This window comes from Lemur catta, chromosome 3 (genome assembly GCF_020740605.2).
Source record: "Lemur catta isolate mLemCat1 chromosome 3, mLemCat1.pri, whole genome shotgun sequence".
In the NCBI taxonomy this organism is placed as follows: Eukaryota; Metazoa; Chordata; class Mammalia; order Primates; family Lemuridae; genus Lemur; species Lemur catta.
This window is the reverse complement of record NC_059130.1, coordinates 103,435,012-103,458,121: the sequence shown is the minus strand read 5'-3', so window position 1 is coordinate 103,458,121 and position 23,110 is coordinate 103,435,012. Positions and strand designations below refer to the sequence as shown.

At 39.0% G+C, this 23,110-nt stretch overlaps 2 protein-coding genes across 6 annotated transcripts in view; one reads left to right on the top strand and one right to left on the bottom strand.

The window, feature by feature from the left end:
* The first annotated feature begins 32 nt into the window (after positions 1-32).
* RBBP4 (RB binding protein 4, chromatin remodeling factor) lies at positions 33-19,202 on the top strand. Its single transcript, XM_045548379.1, has 12 exons — positions 33-203; positions 775-922; positions 5,449-5,594; positions 11,383-11,556; positions 11,890-12,005; positions 12,123-12,283; positions 12,402-12,528; positions 12,680-12,757; positions 14,275-14,351; positions 14,462-14,519; positions 14,606-14,716; positions 18,235-19,202. Exons 1-12 carry the CDS (start codon positions 188-190, stop codon positions 18,298-18,300), a joined length of 1,278 nt encoding a protein of 425 aa, XP_045404335.1. The 5' UTR covers positions 33-187; the 3' UTR covers positions 18,301-19,202.
* The window catches only part of SYNC (syncoilin, intermediate filament protein), a 27,701-nt gene continuing 23,274 nt past the window's right edge, over positions 18,684-23,110 (bottom strand). For 3 of the 5 annotated variants that reach the window (XM_045548377.1, XM_045548378.1, XM_045548374.1), the window contains 2 exons: positions 21,499-21,623; positions 20,418-21,330 (listed from right to left, as the gene is read on the bottom strand). In XM_045548377.1, coding sequence (XP_045404333.1) covers positions 21,207-21,330; positions 21,499-21,623 — 249 coding nt within the window. In that variant the 3' untranslated portion in view covers positions 20,418-21,206. The other 2 variants (XM_045548375.1, XM_045548376.1) reach the window with 2 other exon arrangements.

Below are 23,110 nucleotides of genomic sequence, written 5' to 3'. Positions count from 1 at the left end.
TTCCCCGCCCACTCTGCCGTTCGGTGCGCTCCAATTGGCTGATGTTGGCGCGAAGGTGCGCCAGTCGGCCCTCACGCAGGGACCGCAGGAAACAATAGAGGCCGCGCGCGCGGAGCGAGCGCCCGCACCCTCCCCGCCCCTCCGGCAACGCTCGATCCCGGGATCTCCCCCGGCTCTCCTACCCGCCATGGCCGACAAGGAAGGTGAGTATGCCGGGGCCGCCCCAGAAGGAGGGGGGATGCCGGGGCTGTGCCGCGGCCTCCACACGGCCTAACAGTGAGGGCAGGCCCGACTTTGCTGACCGCAGTTCGCAGCATCGCAGCCGTGAGGAGGGAGCTCCCCGCGGGGCGGGCTAACGGCGCGCCAGCTCCTCTGGAGCGATGTCTGTCACCGCTGGCGGCGCTGGCGGTGGGGCCTGGGCGGGTGTTTGCCCCTCCTCAAGCTCCCTGTCGATCTCTCCTCTTCTCTCCCGGGCCTCCCTGCTCCGCTTCCTACCCGCAGGGCTCGGTGCCCGGGCCTCCTCGTCGGTCCTGTGGGCTTTCCGCGCGCGCGCGCGCTCGCCCCAGAGGCCCGGCGCCGTGGCCCGAACGGGAGACCGGAGTGTCTGGCGGGGATGACCCGAGGAGTTCCGGCCTCCGAAGCTGGAGAGGAGTGTTGGTGCCTCCGCCTAGGGAGACTTAGACAAATCTCCTCCATTTCAGAGTCCTGCGGGTAGCTTTGGAGAGGTTTACTTGGTTTCTGTTTGCTAACTTAATTTGTTTTAAAACATTTTAGCAGCCTTTGACGACGCAGTGGAAGAACGTGTAATCAACGAGGAGTACAAAATATGGAAAAAGAACACTCCTTTTCTTTATGATTTGGTGATGACCCATGCTCTGGAGTGGCCCAGCTTAACTGCCCAGTGGCTTCCAGATGTAACGAGGTGACAATCTTCTGAACATTATTTTGATGTGTTTCAGTGTAGATTTCTTACATTGATTTAAGAGCACGTGATAAGTCACCAATAGATGACTTTTTTTTAATAGGCAAAAAAAGTAGGGCAAAATGTAAAATTATTTTATAACTTTTCAGACAAGAGAAAACCCGTTGGCTTTTTTTCCTCTGATACCGACTTGAATAGCCATATTACAACTATAGTTGACCAAATAATAACATAAAACTTGTCAACTTTTAAAAAGTATTATGGGCAGGGCAGGATGGCTTACACCTGTAATCCTAGCACTTTGGGAGGCTAAGGTGGGAAGGTCGCTTGAGTGAGCCCAGGAGTTTGAGACCAGGCTCGGCAATATAGCAAGACCCCATCTCTACCAAAAATAAATTTAAAAATTAACCTGGTGTGGTGGTGCATGCCTGTAGTCCCAGCTACCCAGGAGGCCAAGTGAGAGGATCGCTAGAGCCCAGCAGTTTGAGGTTTCAGTGAGCTGTGATGGTGCCATTGCACTCTAGCCCGGATGGCAGAGGTAGGCTCTGTCGCCTAAAGAAGTATTATGATGAGTCTGGTTCTTTCATCAAAACATATGGAAATTCTTAAAGTCATTGATAGTAGCTAATTAATACAAAGATGAATATATCATGATACCTCCTTTCAAGGAGCACATTGTCTAGTTGACAAGGCATAAACTAATGATTACAGTTATATGTTATGAAAGCAGTTATAGAGAGATAATTAGGGGACTTAGAAAATACCTGAAGGTGGGGTGGTTGGGCACAGTGAGGCCTGTAAAGATTAATCACATAGATTTCTTATATGGCGGTTGCTTACCTCTAATACAGGGATAAAATAATTATCATAAAAGTGGCACAGATAAAATTACCACAGGAATATTTACCTCAACTTGGAGTATCAGGAAAGTCTTCCAGGAGGAAATGACAATGTAGAGATGAAGTAGATAATAATATAAAGTTTCATCAAGTCCTGTGTGCCTGTTGGGGGAGTGGATTTTCTATTATAAAATTGCTTCACTTTTCACAATAACATTCAAAAATTATATTGTGTGCTAAATAACTAAATTCCTTCAAAACTCAAATTTTTAGAAGTCAAGATATTTGCAAAATGTGGTTGTTAGACTATGATGCAACTCAACAAGTAATAGAAATTTAACCTAAATTTTGCTAATAATTTAACAATGAGGCTGCTATTACAGTGCTTTAAGGAAAAATGGTGAATCTGTCCTAAAGGATATAATACAAAACTATAGTAAATACCTAGAAATTTAGACTTGGAAGCTTCTTTATCGTGCCCAGGAGTTCTACATTCAGCTGATCATCAGAATTACTTGGGGAGTTCAGGATAATTGGAGTCATTTTTGTCAAGAGTTCTCAGTGATAGTTCAAACCACTTAGCTTGTGGCAGAGTAATTGTTGAGAAATAGTTGAATGCTGATTCCACATTTACTAGTCATGTGCTAAATTGTGCATATTGGACCAGTGAATCCCAAATATTGTCCACCTCATACCTACTAAATCATTTTGAAGCCTGTACTTTTAAACAGCTTTCTAGGTAATGTGATGATGAGCTAGGTTTGGAAAACAAGAATTAGACTAAATTCCCTAAGGCTGAAATTTGCACTATCATCTTAGTAGCTTTCTGCTTTAGCAGAGCTGGGTAAATAATGTGGGGATTTTTTGTTTTTAAGATGAGGATTACTTATAAGCAGCAGCCTTAATGCAAAGTCTACTTTTTGCGTGTGTGTGTGTGTGTGTGTGTGCAGTCTTTTTCTGTTCTTTATTCCTGTTTCCTTTTTTTTTTTTTTAACACAATTGTAGTTCTGTAACACTTTTTCCTTACTCTTCCTCTTTCTTTGTCTAACCTTCCAAGCGCAGGCAATTCCATTTTTTTTTTTCCTCATCCCTCTTTTCATTCCTCTGTCCTTTTTCTATGTAGGATAGATGTTCTCACAGCTTTGCCTATCACATCTGTGTAGAGGAATCCCTATTGGTGTCTCTAGACCCAACTTCTGAGCTCTTTTTTCAGCTATCTGCTGGGGTCTTCTCTGGAGTATCTCATTGGCTTCCCCAGCCTGACATGTTCCAATTTAATAATTGCTTCCTCGGAGTTCTCACCCCAATTTTCTCCTCCTGTTGTTCCTGGTTCTTTATCATAATTGGCTTGATTTGACATGAAGGTTTTTTCCACTTGACAGCCAGTTAATTTATAAGTGCCGATGAATTCTACTTGTATAGCATCTTTCTCGTCTAGACCAGGGGTTCTGGAACTTTAATATATATCATAATCAGCTGGAGGTATTGTGAAACATTGTTGTGCCTTACCTTCCAGATTTTTTTTTTTTTTTTTTTTTTTGGTAAGAGTCTGGTGCCCAGGCTGGAGTGCGATGGCTAACTGCAACCTCAAACTCCTGAGCTCAAGCAGTCTTCCCAACTCAGTCTCCTGAGTAGCTGGGACTATAGGCATGTGCCACCATGCCCAGCTAATTTGTTTTGTTTTGTTTTGTTTTGTTTTGTTTTTTGTAGAGGTGGTCTCACTATCTCTACTACACTATCAAGACTGGTCTCAAACTTATGGGCTCAAATGATCTTTACGCTTTGGCCTCCCAAAGTGCTGAGGTTACAGGTGTGAGCCACTAGGCCTGGCCCAGAGTTTCTGATCTGTAGGTCTGGAGTAGATTGGAGAATTTGAATTTTTCTTTTCTTTTCTTTTTTTGGAGACAGGGTCTCCCTCTTGTCATCTAGGATAGACTGCAATGGCATCATCATAGCCCACTGGGCTCAGCCCCTCCTGAATAACTGGGACTACAGGCATATACCACTATGTCTGGCTAATTTTTCTATTTTTTGTAGAGATGTGGTCTCACTCTTGCTCAGGCTGGTCTTGAACTCCTGGCATCATGCCGTCCCACCTTGGCCTCCCAGAGTGCTAGGATTATAGGCATGAACCACCATACCGGGCCTAGAATTTGCATTTCTAACAAGTTTTCAGATGATGCTGATGCTGTTGGTTCTGGGACCACACTTTAAGAACTTTTACTTTATACTGTTAGATTAATGCTTCTGAGCTAACTCAAATGATGCTGTGGGCCTGCTTAGAAACTATCAACTATCCTCGTCCCCTAGAGTCCAGAATGCCTTCAGGTGGCATTCAAGACACTGAAAAGTCTGTTTTAAATCTGTTTAGGCCAGGCGCGGTGGCTCACACCTGTAATTCTAGCACTCTGGGAGGTGGAGGCGGAGGCGGGTGGATCGATTGAGCTCAGGAGTTCAAGACCAGCCTGAGCAAGAGTGAGACCCTATCTCTACTAAAAATAGAAAGAAAATTAGCTGGACAACTAAAAAATATATAGAAAAAATTAGCCGGGCATGATGGCGCATGGCTGTAGTCCCAGCTACTTGGGAGGCTGAGGCAGAAGAATTGCTTGAGCCCAGGATCTTGAGGTTGCTGTGAGCTAAGTTGATGCCACGGCACTCTAGCTCAGGCAACAAAGCGAGACTCTGTCTCAAAAAAAAAAAAAAAAAGTGAATCTGTTTTTTAACCTTCTCTCCCACTATGCTTTCCCATATCCAGAGTCACACTTGGACTTCAGCCTAGTTCTGTTACTTAGTAAAAGTGTGATCTTAGGGAAATTGCTTTTCTAAACCTCAAATATCTTTATTTTTAAATTGCAATAATACTTCTTAGTGTTATGGTATTTAAATGATAAGAGATATGTAAAGTGCCTAACATGGTGTCTGGTACTTTTATCTATCATTTTTGAGACCTGCTGGGTTCTTCCCTCTTTTTCAGTAAATATTTCCTTAATTCCAGAAGTAGTCTTTATTTAAATTCCAATATTCTTGTGTACCTTTCATGTTGTATATATTGCTTTGTATTGTATTAATAGTCGTGTACCTGACTGCCCCTGGTTTTTTAAGGAAGGGAATCATGCCTTAATCATCTTTGTAATTCATAGCATTTGGAGCAATGTGTCCATTGGTTAAGCACTTAGTAAATATTTAACAATTAGTTTACCTAATGTTCGTTCTTTTCCTTTCCTTTTTTCCCTCCCTCTCTTTTTTTTTTTTTTTTTTTGAGACAGGGTCTTGCTCTGTCACCCGGGCTAGAATGTGGTAGCATGATCATAGTTCACTATAACCTCAAACTCCTGGGCTCAAGCAATCCGGCTGCCTTAGCCTCCCAAGTAGCTGGGTGCATGCTACCACATCCAACTAATTTTTCAAAATTTTTTGTAGAGATAGGGTCTCACTCTTTTTCTCCAGAGTAATTGTAAATTTTTGACTAAGTTAAGAAATACTTATAAAATTAAGTACTATGTAGTCCTCCTTGTACTCAGCCCTATGGAAGGTACATTAAAAGTAGAAAAGATAGCTCTCAGTAACTTTTTTCCTTCTTAAAACCTGTTTGTAACAATGCCTTTTGCATGCATGTATATCTTTGACTTTGTGGTCTCTCTTGGTGTTGCTCATTTGAATAGTAACCATATATTGCTATTACAGACCAGAAGGGAAAGATTTCAGCATTCATCGACTGGTCCTGGGGACACACACATCAGATGAACAAAACCACCTTGTGATAGCCAGTGTGCAGCTCCCTAATGATGATGCTCAGTTTGATGCGTCTCACTACGACAGTGAGAAAGGAGGTAGGAATCTTAAAGGTGAAGGAAGTAGTGATGTATAGGTTATATCTTTCATATCTTTAAATTATCACAAAAGGGCTATCCAGTTTGATAAAGTAGCCTCTTATGTTAAAAACTAAATTTAAGCTCAGGAAAGCCTGAGTTTGCAATGTAGATGTTAGAAAAATACTTAACACATACTTGATTCTGTACCTTTGCTATAAACTTTGTCTACTTAACTGGTGGCAGGGGAATTTTTATAATTGAAAGAAGCAAAAATACGTCATACATTACTGCTGTACGTTCTTAACAGGGGAAATATTGCTCCTAAGGAAGTGAAAATTGGTATGTGGGTGTGGGTGGGTATAAATAATCTTAGTCATGACTGTATAAACCACAGATATGCTTTATAAAGTACATGAAAGAATATCTGATATTAAAATTTCACAGGAAGAATAGAGGAAAAAAAGTCTTGAAATGTTTCTTAGAGGAGTGATAATGGAAAAAAGGTTGAGAAACACTGGCTTAAATTACGTTTTCCAGATTTAAAGTGATAGAAATGACATAACCGTGGCACTCGCTGTGTATATAAAAATTAAATTGCAATGAGCCATTTAATTATATCCTATTTTTAGGAGATAGCCGGCAGGGGTGGGGAACTTGCAGCCTTCTGATTTCAAGATTTTTCTAAGTACCAAAGGAGGCAATAAAAGCATCATCTTTCTCTGCTGCACCCTTTTTAACAAAAGAATTTGTAAAATTTGGATTCAAATTTCAAAAGGCCGCGCTCTGGGATCCAGAAGGCCACATGTGGCCCCAAGGCTGCAGGTTCCCCATGCCTGCCAGGGTTTAATGGCTCATGGAAAGCTGACTCCTTACTTTTAAGAAGGGAATTGGTGAGTTTCCTTTATTGTTCTTGAGCCAAATTCTTATCAAAAAGTAGAAGATGGGCTCCCACTATTGAGGTTTGTGATCTAAATAATAGATGTTTAATGTTTCTCACCTTAGATTTCTCTCCCAATTAGCAGAATCCATTCTTATATCTGAGTCCTTTGGGGCTCTAATTACTTGCCAGAATTGTAATTGTTCAGTTTAGTCTTTGATCATTCCACGTTTAGTTTAGTTTGATGCAAAATAAGTTCTTAGAATAAAGGTCAGCAAACATGGATTTTGTGTTACTGATCCAAGTGTGTTAAACTACAGGGTATGATTTCTGGAAAGTTACTCTGAGTAGCCATTAGTGATGGGAATGGGGGGAGAGAACACTGAACTTAAAGTCAAAAGACTTGGGATTGAGACCTGGTGCTAGCTCTGTGGTTTGGGGTAAATCGTTTATCTTTTCTGAGCTGGGTTTCCATTCTGTTAAATGAAGATTAAATTGTCTTTAAATAGGAATTTTTTTGTTTCTGTTCCTGTTAATTAGATGCAAATATTCTGATTGGTAATATAATAAATTGTAAAAAATAAAATCAGGTTGGGCGCAGTGGCTGATGCCTGTAATCCTAGCACTTTGGGAGGCCAAGAGGCAGGAGGAACACTGGAGACCAGGAGTAGTTTGAGGTTGCAGTGAACCACTGCACTCTAGCCCCAAGAGACAGAATGAGATCCTGTCTCAAAAAAAAAAATTTTTTTTTTTTTTAATTTTTAAAAACAAAACAAAATGTAAAAGAATGTGAAAGATATCCCTACCCCCATAAACCTTTCCCCTCGAAATCACTGTTAAATCAATACATTGTTTTTTGAAGGATTTATTCCATATATTGGGTCACTTTTTTATTTTTTGGCTTCAAAAACATTTTTTCCTTTTTTTTTTTTTTTTCTAATCAGGGTAGCGTCCATTCTACAAAATTGAAAGCTTCCCCAGAAACATTTCTTGTACATACATCTTGCATAGTTTTGCTATAGAAATGTTTTTAAATGGGATGCTGGATCAAGGGCAAGACCATTTTCAAATATAATTAATACTGCTAAATTGCACTCCACAAAAGATTCATAATCCCACCAAGTGTTTGTCTGTTTCCCCATGCCCTTGCCAATGTTGCACTTAATAGGTTCCATCTCATATTTTAGTTTCCTTTTTAAGTTATTTGTGAAGTTACACTTATTTTAAAATATTTGTGTTCTATATATGTCCCTTGAGCTTCCTGTTTATGTTTTTTGCCCATTTTTCTTTATGGGTTATCTCTTTAACATAAGGTAAATTGCCCCCAATAAATTTGTGCAGATGATTTTTCGCAGTTTATAAATTTTAAGTCTCGTTATTGTTTAGAAGCTATGAATTTTAACTTGCCTAACTTTCCTCTGATATCCTCCATATTTTGTGTCATTCTTTGAAAGGTCTTCCCCATAATGCATATTCATCTGTTGTTTTCTTCTTGTATTTTTATGTTTTGACCATTAAAACTTTGATCATCCTGGTATTTGTTTTGGTATTTCCTATGGAATAGGAATCCAAATGTTTTTTTCCTAAATGATTAGCAATATTTTTTTTAATGCTATTTGGCAATCCATTTTCCCTATTGGTTTGAAATGACATTTTTTCACATGTATACCCAAATCTTTTTCTGGTGACCAAATTTTTTTGAATGGCATCCAACCAATTCCCTTTTATGTTCTGAAGAGATCAAATCCTTAATAATAGAAGAACTGTTTAAAAAAAAATACCAGTAGTATGTATGTTAATGACTGTATAAATCACCCTGTTGATCCTCACATGGAAACTGAGCCTCAAATTTTGTAACGTGCTCTGAGGTTACACAGTTTTACCATTTCCCATTTCTTCCTTTTATCTCTCTTCCTGCCTCCCTGCCAATCTTTTTTTTAAATCAGTGGATAGGCCTGATGCTTAAAGAGGGGCAGGGTGCTACCTCCATACCATCTCAACAGTGATGGAAGCAAAGATATCCCAGTGATCTCTTAAAGTTTCCTGGGTGATTGTTAAGTAGGTAGCTTCCTACCTAAAAAATGAAATGTCCTAGACTCTCAGATTGAACTATTACAGTTGATTACCATCTACTTGACCCCATTTGGTTTGTGGTAATTGATAACAGTTTCGAAAGATCACTGAACTTTCAAAGTGAAAGAACTAAAGCTGGCTTAGGGCTGTTTTAACATTAAAAAGAATTCGTGTGTTTATATTAGGTTTAGCCTGGCTATAGTCATATTTAAGCCCTGATAATAGATGAGATGTACAGTTTTACTTCAGGCTCTGTTGACAAGGTCTTCAAATATCAACAGGTTTATTTTTAGTAACTTGTTTGGGGAATTAGTTTTGTATTTTAAAATTGACAAATCTGTAGTCTTTAGTCTGAATTATACATAATATAAACTATTATTGAATCGTGGTGAACTAATTTGGATATTTTACTAAGGGTATTAGAACTTATTTTTCTTAGTTTCAAAAGGTGTATGGGCTCAAAAAGTGGCTTGGTTATAGACATCACAATGGTGATTACCTTGTTTGAGGGGATAGTATTGACTGGGAAGGACACAGTGCCGCCTGGGGTACTGAAAATGTTTTATATTTTGATCTGGGTGGTAATTACCTTGGTGTCTACATGTCTAAAAATTCATCAACCTAGAGAGATTTGTACAATTCTACTGTATTATGTTATACCACAAGTTTGTTTTAATAGTGTTTTATGTGGAGAGAAGCAAACAAAATAGGAAGAGAGTTCGACCTTGACTTTCATTCATTTTATGATACCTCAACCTGTCTTTCCTAGTTAAAATTAGCTTTTCACATACCAACTTCAACTTGGGAACCCCTAATTATGTCTTTAAAAATGGTGTACATACCTTGTTTTAAAAATACTATTGCTAAAATATGCTGACACAGAGATACCAAGTGAGCACATGCTGTTGGATAAATGACATCAATAGGTGGCAGGGTTGCTACAAATCTTCAATTTAAAAAAAAAAAAGGCTGTATCTGCAAAGCGCAATAAAACAAGATATGCCTGTCCTTAACCTCTCTGTATTTAGATTCAAAGTTCCTTGAGATCATGTAAGATAGCATGCCTTATTTTTTGTGCATTGTGGATGCTTGTGGGCTAGAGTTCTGGAAAAAATTGGTGTGGTTTGTTTTTGGTTTTTTTTTTTCTCTCCTTTAGAGTCTATCTTGAATTTTTGTTTTTAGGTTTTTAACTTGTTTGAAACATTTACTTTTTAAAAGTTACATTGAAGTTGAAAGTTATCATGCCAACTGTACTAGCCATTCATGTCTTTGCTTTTGGTTTTGTTTTGTTTTGTTTTTTGTTTTGAGACAGAGTCTCGCTCTGTTGCCTGGGCTAGAGTGCCATGGACTCAGCCTAGCTCACAGCAGCCTCAAACTCCTGGGCTCAAGCAGTCCTTCTGCCTCAGCCTCCCAAGTAGCTGGGACTACAGGCATGTGCCACCATTCCCGGCTAATTTTTTTTATGTATATTTTTTTAGCTGTCCAGATAATTTCTTTATATTTTTAGTAGAGATGGGGTCTCGCTCTTGCTCAGGCTGGTCTCGAACTCCTGACCTCAAGTGATCCTCCCGTCTTGGCCTCCCAGAGTGCTAGCATTACAGGCGTGAGCCACCTCGCCCAGCCTGTCTTTGTTTTTTGAAAAGATTTTTGTCCTTCAAAGAATGACACTTGTATAGCCATGCTATTGACAGAGCATTTTTATTTACAAGTTACTCTCACAACTTGTTTTGTGGATAAGGTATTTGAGGCTCAGAAATTAAAGGCCTTCCTCAAATCACCAGGATAGTAAATGGCAGAGCCTCTTAGGCCTGGGTTTGACTCTTAGGAGCTTTTGCAGCCGTATCATGCTGCCTTCTATAATTCTTTGATCATTAACTACTTTTGTTTATGTATTGCTTTGCCAAGATTTACATAATCACAAATTATATTGTTATACATGCTATAATGGTACTTGGGAGAACTCTGTGAGTACATACAATAGTCAAATGTGAATAAAAAATGTTTTTGTCTACTCCTTGCCTACCTGGTTTATTTCAACCAGGGACTTTGGTTAGCAAGTATAAGTGGGGGCTAGGGAAATGGAACTGTATCTTGTGGCTCTGTTTTTCCTCATTGGAATAAGAGAAACACTGTAGAAGATACAATGTGATGGTATAGTAATTCAGAACGGTCATCCCAAACTACAGCTTCTAACAAATGGTGTAAGAGGGACTCTTTCGTCCCTAGCACACTGTTTATTTAATAATCATTAGAATAGTAACTTGATATTATTTATTCAGCATACTTATTTATACTTTAAATGAGATTGGAAAACCTTATTGAGAACCTCCTTTTGAAGTGGAATTGGTAGTCTTCCTTAATTTCAGGTAGTAATATAATACAGCCATCCCTTGGTATCTGTGGGGAATTGGTTCCAGGCTCTCCCTTGGATGCCAAAATGTGCAGATGCTCAAGTCCCTGATACAACATGGTGTGGTATTATAATACCTAATATAATGGAAGTGCTGTGTAAATAGTTGTTATACTGTATTGTTTAGGGAATGATGACAAGGTAAAAGTCTGTACATGTTCAATGCAGATGTAATTTTTCCCCCCAAATATTTTTGATCGTGGTTGGTGAACCCATAGATGCAGAGCCCACAGATATGGAGGGTTAGTTACACTACTTCTTAGATATTTAACTATGTAGAGTCAAACAATGTGAAAACACTTTATAGTGCTAACAAATGTCTAAATTACTTTTAGTATTATACCAGTTTGCTGATAAAAAGCCTTCCTCATGTCCTTATATTCTTAGTGACATATAGAGTAGCTCTTGCTTTGTACTTATTTGCAATTAATTTTTCTTACTTACAGAATTTGGAGGTTTTGGTTCTGTTAGTGGCAAAATTGAAATAGAAATCAAGATCAACCACGAAGGAGAAGTAAACAGGGCCCGTTATATGCCCCAGAACCCCTGCATCATCGCAACAAAGACTCCCTCCAGTGATGTCCTTGTTTTTGACTATACAAAACATCCTTCTAAACCAGGTAACTGCCCTTTTCTGTTCAAATACAAATTACTCAGTATGGGAATACATGGCTCCACTCATTTTGAATTTAATTGCTTGTTATTCTTTGTATAGTTTAACATCTTGTGATTCATGTCAGTAAGTGTGGATATTCGTGTTTTTTCCCTTGTAAGTGAAAAATAATACTTCTTTTCATAGAACAGAATGATGGTGCAGATTAAGCATTACCCATTTGGTTATATTGTTTATAAATGTTAAGAGAGTTAGACATGATGATCAAAAGTCCATTACACTTAGTAGATGCACAGAGTCAGTGGACTTGTGTAGTCTTGATGTGTCTCTCACTTTGCAGACCCTTCTGGAGAGTGCAACCCAGACTTACGTCTCCGTGGACATCAGAAGGAAGGCTATGGGCTTTCTTGGAACCCAAATCTCAGTGGGCACTTACTTAGTGCTTCAGATGACCACGTGCGTATCCTTCCCATTTGGAAGTAAATCTGGGCTAGTTACCAGTTGGTTTCTTTTTTGGGGTGTGTGGGGAGGTGAGAATCTTCCTTTTATATAATGGTTAATTTTATATTTAAGACCATCTGCCTGTGGGACATCAGTGCTGTTCCAAAGGAAGGAAAAGTGGTGGATGCGAAGACCATCTTTACAGGGCATACAGCAGTAGTTGAAGATGTTTCCTGGCATCTGCTCCATGAGTCTCTGTTTGGGTCAGTTGCTGATGATCAGAAACTTATGATGTGAGTAGAATTTGTTTGCTTTTTTATTCCTATATTGTCTGAGTTTTATGTTTAGTTACCTACATTTCAAGTATTTGTCCTGTTTATTTATTTATTTATTTATTTTTTTTAACTAAAGTTGGGATACTCGTTCAAACAATACTTCCAAACCAAGCCACTCAGTTGATGCTCACACTGCTGAAGTGAACTGCCTCTCTTTCAATCCTTATAGTGAGTTCATTCTTGCCACAGGATCAGCTGACAAGGTCAGTTTGGTTTATTTTAATAGAAAACATAAGGTAGATTTCTCCTGGTTCTTTTGAATTGCAGAGATATTTTAGTTAAGGGTTTTCTTTTTCTTCTCTTGTAAAAAAAATTATTGATTGGTCTTGCTTCCCTTTTCTTTATTGCATGTAGACTGTGGCCTTATGGGATCTAAGAAATCTGAAGCTTAAGTTGCATTCCTTCGAATCACATAAGGATGAAATATTCCAGGTAAGAGAAACTAATGCTACTAATTTTGTGGGGGGGGGGGCAGGTCAGGGAGAAGCCTGAATATGTGAGTGGGTACACCTATGCTTTATCCCATTGCTCAAAATAGAAGTTTTCTATATATCTGTGCTAATTTCTGTGGAATTGGGATTGTTTTTTCCTTTGTTGTTTTCTATGCTTTCTCAAACTGGTCATTGGCCACCCATTTTTCAGATATTAAGAAATCTAGTGGTCCGGGCATGGTGGCTCATGCCTGTAATCCCAGCACTGTGGGAGGCTGAGGGGGGAGGATCACTTGAGGCCAGGAGTTTGAAACCAGCTCAGGCAACATAGCAAGATCCGGTCTCTACAAAAGGAAAAAAAGAAATCCTAGTGCCTAATTATTTTATCAGCCTTGCTCCCATCACTCATTTGTTTCTTCCCTTATTTCCGGTCATTCATCCTTTATTGCTTGCCATATCTATTGATTTCTTGTTAGTCCAAGCCAAAACTACGGGCTTCATGTTTTCTGCCTCATCAATTTAAACTTCTTTCTTAACATGCAAAACTCTGACTCAATTGAAAAATAATTGTCACACTGTGTTCAAAACTCATTGCTAGGGCACCATGAGAGATACATTATAGTCTTTGTTGTCAAAGAACTTAAAGTTTTATAGTGCAGAAAGGCCTATTTAGAAATTATTATAATAAAAGATTTTCTCAAGTGTGATGAACCTGAGGGTGGAAAAATTAACTCTGGTGGGTGAATATGGCATCTGAACTCAGCTTTAGGTGAGCCATACTCCTCCACACTTGGTCTTTTATTTTCTACTTTTCAGCTAGCTCCAGTGAATATTTTGTCTTCACCCTGTCCTGTCTTTCTCTTTGTCTTTGCTTGTGATAGTGTTCCTGCGTGGAGAGTATTTAAATTCTTCCCTAACTGCTGGTCACTTAAGCTCTCTTCTCTCTACCATGAGGCTAGGATTTTATTGCCTTGTTTGGTAACAGTATATATGATTATTGCATATATAGTAGTTTTTGTTTAGCTTGTTAATAAGATCATTGTTGTAAGGAGTTATTTTTAATTAGCCTTATGTGTGATACAGAATTCAAAGTAAATATTTAGAAAAATAGTTATTGTGTGGGGGTCATCTGTACTCTAGTTCTTAGGTCAAAATTGGATTACATTTGGCTAGAGGCCAGAATTAGACAATAAGAATAGGTAAGATGTAATCTTCAAAAATACAAGATGAAGCCACGTGTGGTGGCATGTGACTAATCCCAGCTACTCGGGAGGCTGAGGTGCAAAGATCCTTGAGCCCAGGGATTCAAGTACAGCTTGGGCAACATAGTGAGACTCACTCGCTTTCACACACACACACACACACACACACACTCTCTCTCTCTCTCTCTCTCTCTCTCTCTCTCTCTCTCTCTCTCTCTCTCTCTCTGGGATGAAATTGTTAGGTAATCATTTTAGGTATTATTTCCTTTGGTTTTCTAACTTACAGCTTTTCTGTTTCCTTCATTCTTATGTGTAGGTTCAGTGGTCACCTCACAATGAGACTATTTTGGCTTCCAGTGGTACTGATCGCAGACTGAATGTCTGGGATTTAAGGTAACCCTTGTATTAGTTACTCTTTCCATGGAATTTTTTCCTTTGACTTTGTAAAGGTAGTTACTGAGGGTAAATCTCTTTTAACTTTTAAAATGATCTTTCTATGCTAGTAAAATTGGAGAGGAACAATCCCCAGAAGATGCAGAAGATGGGCCACCAGAGTTGTTGGTATGTTACAAGCACTGAGCAGTATTGAAACAGTCTGTAATGTCCTTTATCTGCATTTCTTATCTTTGTTTCCTTCCCTCTTTCAGTTTATTCATGGTGGTCACACTGCCAAGATATCTGATTTCTCCTGGAATCCCAACGAACCTTGGGTGATTTGTTCTGTATCAGAAGACAATATCATGCAAGTGTGGCAGATGGTGAGTGTTTGGTCTTTTGTTTGGGAGCGGTTAGATAAATGAGACAGTCATTTTATGTTTTATGAATACAGAATACAACTGTCATCTCCAGCCACTTTGCTGTCAGTTGTGACTTTAGTGCTTGTCTGCACATGATCATTTTCAACTGCTGGCTCTTTACCTTTATCTGGTTGTCCGACTGTTATTTTAAAACTCAGCTAAACAAAAGTAATCTCTCCCACTTCTCCTTTCTCAAACCCTTTCTTCCTCCTGACTTTCCTTTTTCTCTATGGCTCTAGTGAGCTGGTATTTGCCCAGCTAACCACACTTGAAAATTCAAGAGTTCCCACGTCTATTCACCTCTAGGTCTAGATCACTTATCAGATTTTATATCATCTACCTCTGTGATGTTTCTCACATCTTTCCTCATCTTACAGATGCAAACATACATACCCCAAGGAAGTATAGTGTATCACAGCATCAGATACCACCGTTTTGGCACACGCCTATAGTCCCAGTTACTCGAGACTGAGGATTGCTTGAGCGTAGGAGTTTGAGCTTGCAGTGAGCTATGGTGACGCCACTGCACTCAAGCCCAGGCAACTGAGTTGAGACCCTGTCAGAAAAGAAAAGAAAAGACTACCATTTCTCCATGAAACCTATTTAGATTTCAAAAACATTGCCTACCTCTATCCTAGTTTAAGGTGATTGCCCTTCTTTGAATATTCAGAGAACTTAGAATTTAATAAAAATAACTAATGTTTAATGTATACTAATACAAAGAACAGTTGCGTTCTGCAGCTGGATGGTTATGGTTACACAACAAATGTGAGTGTACTTAATACCCTGAACTGTACATCTAAAATGGTTGGGATGGTAAGTTTTATATTATATGTATTTTACCACTATTTTTTTTTAATAATTGCATAACTTTTGAATGATGCTAGTCTGATAAATGAAAATAAATCAGTAGAAACTTTTGTTGTCTAAGGGGATCTTGAGCCAGGAAGAAGCTCCAGGGGAAAGTTTTTGACTCAACATGAGAAGGAATGTTTTAATCTGAACTTTGTTAAAATGGAATAGCACTATTAATTGAAGATACACAAGTAAAATGAGGCTGGGGCTGATGGCTTATGCCTATAATCCTAGCACTTTGTGGAGCTCGGTGGGAGGATCACTTGAAGTGATCAAGACCAGCCTGAGCAGCAACATAGTGAAGACCCTGTTTCTACCAAAAAAAAAAAAAATTAGCCAGGCATGGTGGCTCACACCTATAATCCTAGCATTTGGGGAGGTCAAGGTGGGAGGATCACTTGAGCTCAGGAGTTCAAGAACAGCCTGAGTAAGAGCAAGACACTATCTCTACAAAAAATAGAAAAATTAGCAAGGCATGATGGTGTGTGCCTATGGTCCCAGCTGCTTGAGAGACTGAGGCAGGAGGATCATTTGAGCCCAGGAGTTTGAGGTTGCAGTGAGCTATGATGATGCCCCTGCAGTGTAGCCCAGGCAACACAGTGAGACACTATCTCAAAAAAAAAAAAAAAAAGAGGGGGGCTGCCTTGGATAGCCTGTCAGTTATAGGTATTTTAGTAGTTCCTGTGGGAATGTTGTAGGAGTTTAAACTAAATCCCTTCCAAGGCCATTGTCTCCATTCCAGATTGTTAGTTTATTGAGTCTGTTTGTAATTGTTACGATATTAATGTAATAAAAAGTAAATATTTGGCCTTTGTCTCTGTTCTTGACACAGAACTTCTAAAAAACCCTTGGAATTTCCAGAGCGATAAGAGTGTCACTCATAATGATCCCCTTTGGAACACAGCTGAGTTTATTCTACTGTAGTGACTGGTGGGGCCCCTAGATAGCCTCATGGTAGAGCTGGTCATCAGAAAGACCAACACTTGTTTAGAGGATTGGAGCTTTCCAGTCTTATTCACCAACCTTGGGGGTAAGGGGTTAGAGATTGAGCCCTATAAAAACTCTTAATTTGATGAATTTCTAGGTTGGTGAACACCTTGGCTTGCTGGGAAGGTAGCATACCCAGAGACTTCAAGGGAGCTCTGTACCCCCTCCACATCTAACCCTGTGCATGTCTTTCATTTGCTTCTTCAGTTGTCTCTTTTATGATAAAACCCAGTAATAGTAAAATGCATTCCTTAGTTCTGTGAGTCATTCCAGCAAATTATCAAACCTGAGGATGGGGTCCTGGCAACTCCTAAACATGTATCCAAGTTGGATGGATGTGCATGGGTAGCTTAGGTACCCGGTACTTGCAACTGGCCTCTAATGTGAGGGCGGTCTTGTCTGATCCTAACTTCAGGTAGTCAGTATCAGAATAGGATCGAGTTGTTGGACACCCAGTTGGTGTTTGGAGAAAAGACAACACACAAGTGGTATAAGAGGTGGTACCAGGAAACATCACAAAGTTGTATGCATTCCTAATCTCTAGTCAGATCACAGGCTCTTTAAAGACAAGACTGTCCATCCTGTGCAGCAGATAACGTAGTGATTTTTGCACAGTAGATGCTAAGAACAGTGCATTTTCCTCCAGTGAAAGTGGTTTCTCTATTTAAGATTATGCCTTTTGATGTAGATATTTCCATCAAGTAGTAGAAATAGGGTTTATTTTGTATAACAGTAGGGTTTTTTTGTTGTTTTTTTAGAGATGGGGTCTCACTCTGTCACCCAGACAGACAGGAGTCCACTGGCACAATCCTGGCTCACTGCAGCGTGGAACTCCTGGGCTCAAGCGATCCTCTAACCTTGGTTTCCCAGAATGCTAGGATTATAGGCATGAGCTACTACCCCCAGCCCAGTTTTTTTAAAGATATTTATAAATTGAGATTTGGAACAAATGGTTTGGGTGGTTTCTAAGTATACAATTCAGTGGTTTTCAGTATATTCACAGTTGTATAACCATCACCACAGTCAATTTGAGAGCATTTTCATTACCCCAAAAAGAAACCCCTTAGCCATCAATTTCTATTTTTCACATAGTCCCCCTAGTCCCAGGCAACCACCAATCTACTTTCTTTATGGATTTGCCTATTCTGGACATCTTATATAAATACAATCATACAATATGAGACTAGCTTCCCTTTTTATTGCCAAATAATACTCCATTGTATGGCTATATCCTTTATCTGTTCATCAGTTGATGGACATTTGAATTTTTTTACTTGGCTGTTATTAATAACATCTGGTTAAAGGACTTGAGAATGTTGGTTGTCAAGACAAATGATATCCAAATTTTAATTTTGTGGGAATGTCCTAATCCAGGGGCCTGTGGACCAGCTGCCTGTTTTCATTGAATACAGCCATACATACTAATTCTTAATTCATGCCCACTATAGCTGGCTACTTTCATCCTCCAACGGCAGAGTTGAATAGGTGAAACATAAACTATACGGCTCATAAGCCATAGAGTAAAAATACTTAAAATGTCTGGCCACCTGGCCTGATCTGTTGTTGAAACCTTGACTTCAAGAAGTAGAGTTCATGTTTACTAAATACCCTGTTCTCTTTTTCTTGTTTTTGGGCAGGCAGAGAACATTTATAATGATGAAGACCCTGAAGGAAGCGTGGATCCAGAAGGACAAGGGTCCTAGATATATCTGCATTTCTTGTGATTTTTAGGCTCCCCTTTTTTTCCTCTCAACCCTGAGATTGATTAACACTGGTTTTGAGACACACAGACTTTGTTCGGCTATCCCTCTATATAGTAGGTACCACCAACAATGCTATTAGCCCAAACAGTGGGTTTTTTCTAAATATTAACTGGGGGACTTGATTCAGCAAAGCCACAGGCTTAAATTTTCTTCAGGAATTTTCTAGTAACAAACCCAGGTCTATAAGTAGCCACAGAAAGGGGAGTATCTGTGTGATTATTTTTCTTGTTATGCTATATCCCCAAGTTTTTCAGTCTCATTTAAGTAAAGGCTAGAGTGAGTAAGGAATAGAGCCAAATGAGGTAGGTGTCTGAGCCATGAAGTATAAATATTGCAAGGTTTCATTTTTATTCAGGAAATAGGGGAGATTCAAGTCATAGATTCCTACTCTAGAATCTTCACACCTGACTTTCCAGGATGCACATTTTCCTATGTAGACCAGTCTCAGTTTCTTAAGTCAAAACTACATGTTCCTCTTTCCCCATATATTTTTGCTCGTTAGTGTATTTCTTGAGCTGTTTTCATATTGTTTCTTTCCTTTCTGTGAAATGGTTTTTGTTTTGTTTTTTAAACTTGGGACCACCAAGTTGTAAAGATGTATGTTTTTACCTGACAGTTACCACAGGTAGACTGTCAAGTTGAGAAGAGTGAATCAATAACTTGTATTTGTTTTTAAAATTAAATTAATCCTTGATAAGAGTTGCTTTTTTTTAGGAGTTAGTCCTTGACCACTAGTTTGATGCCATCTCCATTTTGGGTGACCTGTTTCACCAGCAGGCCTGTTACTCTCCATGACTAACTGTGTAAGTGCTTAAAATGGAATAAATTGCTTTTCTACATAACCCCATGCTGATGGGTTTTATTTAGTATATAACATCCATCAAACACCAGTCTGGCTTCTAGAAAGAGTTCAAATGACAGTTATTTTCCATGGTCTTTGACTGTCAGAAGCAGAATTAAATATAATAGACCCACCCAGAGCTATAGAAAAGAACTTTACTCTTTCCCAGGAAAAGTGAAAGACATAAAACACTGAATCAGAGGTGGCGTGGATTAGTCTTTGATAAAATAACATGTTTTTGAAGTCTATCCCTAGAGAACATGGGTTTTTCAAATGTGTCAAAGGCAGTGTGGTAGAGAGAATTTAAGGCAAAATTTAAATTTGGAAAAGGTGCTTGAACCTTTTCTCAGAGAGAGGTTGAATCTCCCCAGTATGTTTTTCACTGGGGCCTGTACTTAGAGGTTAGAAATAACAGGCCCTGAAAGCCTTTATCACCAAGTGCCATAACCAGATAAAATGCCTGGTTCTTTCTAAACAGTTTGTGGTTTTGGTTTTTTTTTTTAACCAAATAAATCAGTCTGACCCAAAATCACTTCCATGAAGTAAGATCTTTGGGGAAAATCTGAATAGCCTTTAACCATTAGGTTCTAATCTGGATTGGTTCCGTATCTCCAAGTCTAGTTGTAGAGTATAGCGAAAATTATCTTGACATAATTTTAAGAGTAAACTGAGTCAGCATGGCCTTTAAGAAAATAAATTTTGTAAAAGGATTCATTTAAAATCTAACACTCATGGCACAAAAGAATTCAAATTGTAAACCCATGTAATGAAAATTGGCTGCCTTTTTGACCCTACCTGTCCTCCCCCAAAAATGTTTTTAGTTTGGGTCATGACAAGGCAAGATACATTTTTCATAATACTGCAGGTTGTGTCCATACATTCATCCTTTACTCAGCGTATATGTGAGGGTTGCTGCTGGAAGACAGGAGGCTCATTTTCCTTTCTTCAGTGCATTGAGATCAGTACCAGCAGCATATGAAATAGAATCCAGCTAGCGTTGACTGGTGTTCTGCCTCCAGCCAACTCTAGAATCTGTTTAAGTGAGTCAGCCAGTGTCTGCAACTTTCACAGGATGAATTGCTTGCCAAGTCTCTGGCACTCCTTTGTTTGGAGGACAGTATGTCCAAAGGGCACTTAGTGATCCTTTGCTAAGAAGGTTTTTTTTGTTGTTTCTGGGTTACAGATTTGGCCGTATATTTCTAAACAGCCCCTGTAAAGTTGAGAGAAAAAAGAATAAGTTTATACTTTCTGCAACTTGAAATAATACAGTAGGTTTATAACAATGAACTTCTGAGGTTTAGTTAGTGCAGGCTATGTTGACGAGAGATTGCTACAGTGTGATTTATATATGATCGGGGATGACTTTTCCCCAGCAAACATTTGGGTGCTTCCTATTTGCAAAACAGAATGAATGATAACCTGTGTGATAGTGTTGAGAGGGGATAGTTAAAATTTTTCTCATTGTCTTTTCCCTAGTGTACTTTTAATCTGATCCACAGAAAGGATTTAGCAGATCACTGTCCTTAGTTACAAGGTTATAATCTCTCAAACATTAAACATAGTCAGTTATACTTGGATAAAGTATAAGAAAATCCAAGAAAGTTAAGAAAAGCGTCAATTAAAATAGTTATTTGTGAGTTTGTATCCAAGATTTAAGTTTAGGAAATGAAGACTAAAATTTATGGGCATCTATATAATACACAACTTGACACATCCTTTTATCCTTAGTTTCTTTAAGGGAATAATATAAGGGACTTTATGTGAGAACATATTGATAAAACATTGGAGAAAGGATCCTGAAGAGTTCATTGCTCAGAAAGATGCTTTCAGTTGTGCTAGGTGCTAAAAGTAAGTCTGCGTGAAATATGAACAGCTTCCTCATTTCTACCCAAAACCACAGCCTTTGAATATTTCATAAGGAAACTAATGGATAGATATGTTGATTGTGACTTGTCATTAGACACACGTTTAAGTTTTTTTAAAAAAGGCATTAATTAGTATTAAGTTAGGAAAGCAGTGACAATGCAAGCACCACTCTCCCACAAAGATCACCTTGAGACTGTGTCTCGATTCCACCTGCCTGAGGAGTGGGAGCATCAGCCTGTTCCAGGCTCTTGGGTAGCATAGCCCTTTAAAAAAAGAGAGCCATTTTCCATCTGCTCATGGATGAGCACAATTTGAAAATAATTTCCCAAATCCTTTTTGTTTTTCACTGTTTAAGTGAAATTTTCTCTGAGCCCTCCCCACCATCATCTCAGCCAGTGTTAGATGAGATTTGGGTAGGGGCCAAAACTGACTTATAGGTTGAGAGCTCTTCAGCAAGACTGATCCTTAGCTGCTCCATCTCTTTATTCTTCTGTTGCTGGAGTTGAACCCCACTTCTTAACTGCCTCTTTCGTTCTTCCATTTCCTCCAGCTGTTCCTGCATGAGATGGGCAAGAACATTTCTAATGAGCCAAACAATAAAAATCTGACATTGTCCTTCATAGTTTCTAAAGCACTTTTTTGTACGTTGTTTAATCTTCCTAACAGTATCGAGGCTGGCAAATATCTTTATATCGTAGGTTAAGAAACTGATACTAAAAGGTTATTATCTTGGACAAAAAAGTGACAATACTTTTGAAAATGGTGACCTGAAAGGAGTCTTGTCTGTTAACCATCGCTTTCTTAATAGAATCCTGGGAGGGTGAATGGGTACTCAGAGGGAGGTTTTAGTTTTACAGTCTTAACTTAGTGCTATTGGGAAGGATTTTGGTCCTTCAGTTGGTGACCTGAGAATTTCGTACACTTCTTCTATATGCATGTTTCCACTAAGAGAATGGTAGTTTTTATAATACAGTAGTAACAAGTTAAACAATTTAAGTTGAAAGAAACCAAGTCTATGGAACCAATTATTCTTAAATATTGGCTAGAATTCTAGAAGAGTTGTATAACTAACAGAAGTCCATGTTTAGAAGATAATTAGGTTGTTAGTCTGCAGGATAAGTTTTTGTGTCTGAAGCTCCTTGGAGTTAGAGATACCTCTACTTAGTATTTAGTATACCTTAATATATGCAAATAGATGCTTTATCAGTGAAGATGATGACTATCATAATTTCTTGCATCTTTTTTTCTTTACACAAAAAGACTGAATTTGTTCAAAAGTTATAAATTGGAAGATGAAGATGCTATGCCCAGGAAGCCCTTGGGAGCCCTAAGATTACTATTTCTTATTCTGCCAAAACCAGGCAGGGATGCATTCTGTAAATTGCCTCTGCCTAGGATTAATGCCTGAGGAATAAGGTAGGGAAAATGTCAGCAAGTCCGTCTCTGGCTTAGCCGGCTAAGGATCTAAATAATCTGTTCTCTGAGTCATCCTTGATATTGTACCTATGGCACATCCGTCTGAATATGTTTGGTACACTGGCTGAATCTCAGCTTTCATCAACATTGTCAAAAGGCCTTTTAGTGCCCAGTCATGCCTTGACACCACACAGAGAGACGCAGCCTTACTGCCTAAGAGTGTGTCATCTGAAGGGAGGTGTCTGCATGCTGCTGTCCCAATTTCCCAGACTTCACTATCTAGCAAACCTGTTTTGGTGAGGCACAAAAGTACACATTGGGGAAAGTGGCGCCATCAGTGTGATGGGGTAAAAAGCTGTGACAGGGTAAAACAGCCTCGCTGAGATGAAAGAAGAGTTGCTACAGGGGCAGTGAGGTCAATCTCCAGTCTTAATCAATGTAGGACACCACTCAGTTAACTTTCCAAAAAGTGTTTTATCATCTCAAAATCCTTCAAAGGCTTTCTGCTTTCTGGAGTGGCATTCAGACCCCCCTAGTGTGACCCCTACCATCAACTGGAAACTCCATTACTCTTCCATGTGAACATTTTCCTCTAGCCATGCACTGTCCAGCACAGGAGCCACTAGT

Bases quoted from the DNA above. Each gene is read 5' to 3' on its own strand.
- RBBP4 (XM_045548379.1), top strand. The intron at 12,006-12,122 runs GTGCGTATCCTT...TTTATATTTAAG, and splicing joins TTAGTGCTTCAGATGACCAC to ACCATCTGCCTGTGGGACAT. The intron at 14,352-14,461 runs GTAACCCTTGTA...TTTCTATGCTAG, and splicing joins CTGAATGTCTGGGATTTAAG to TAAAATTGGAGAGGAACAAT.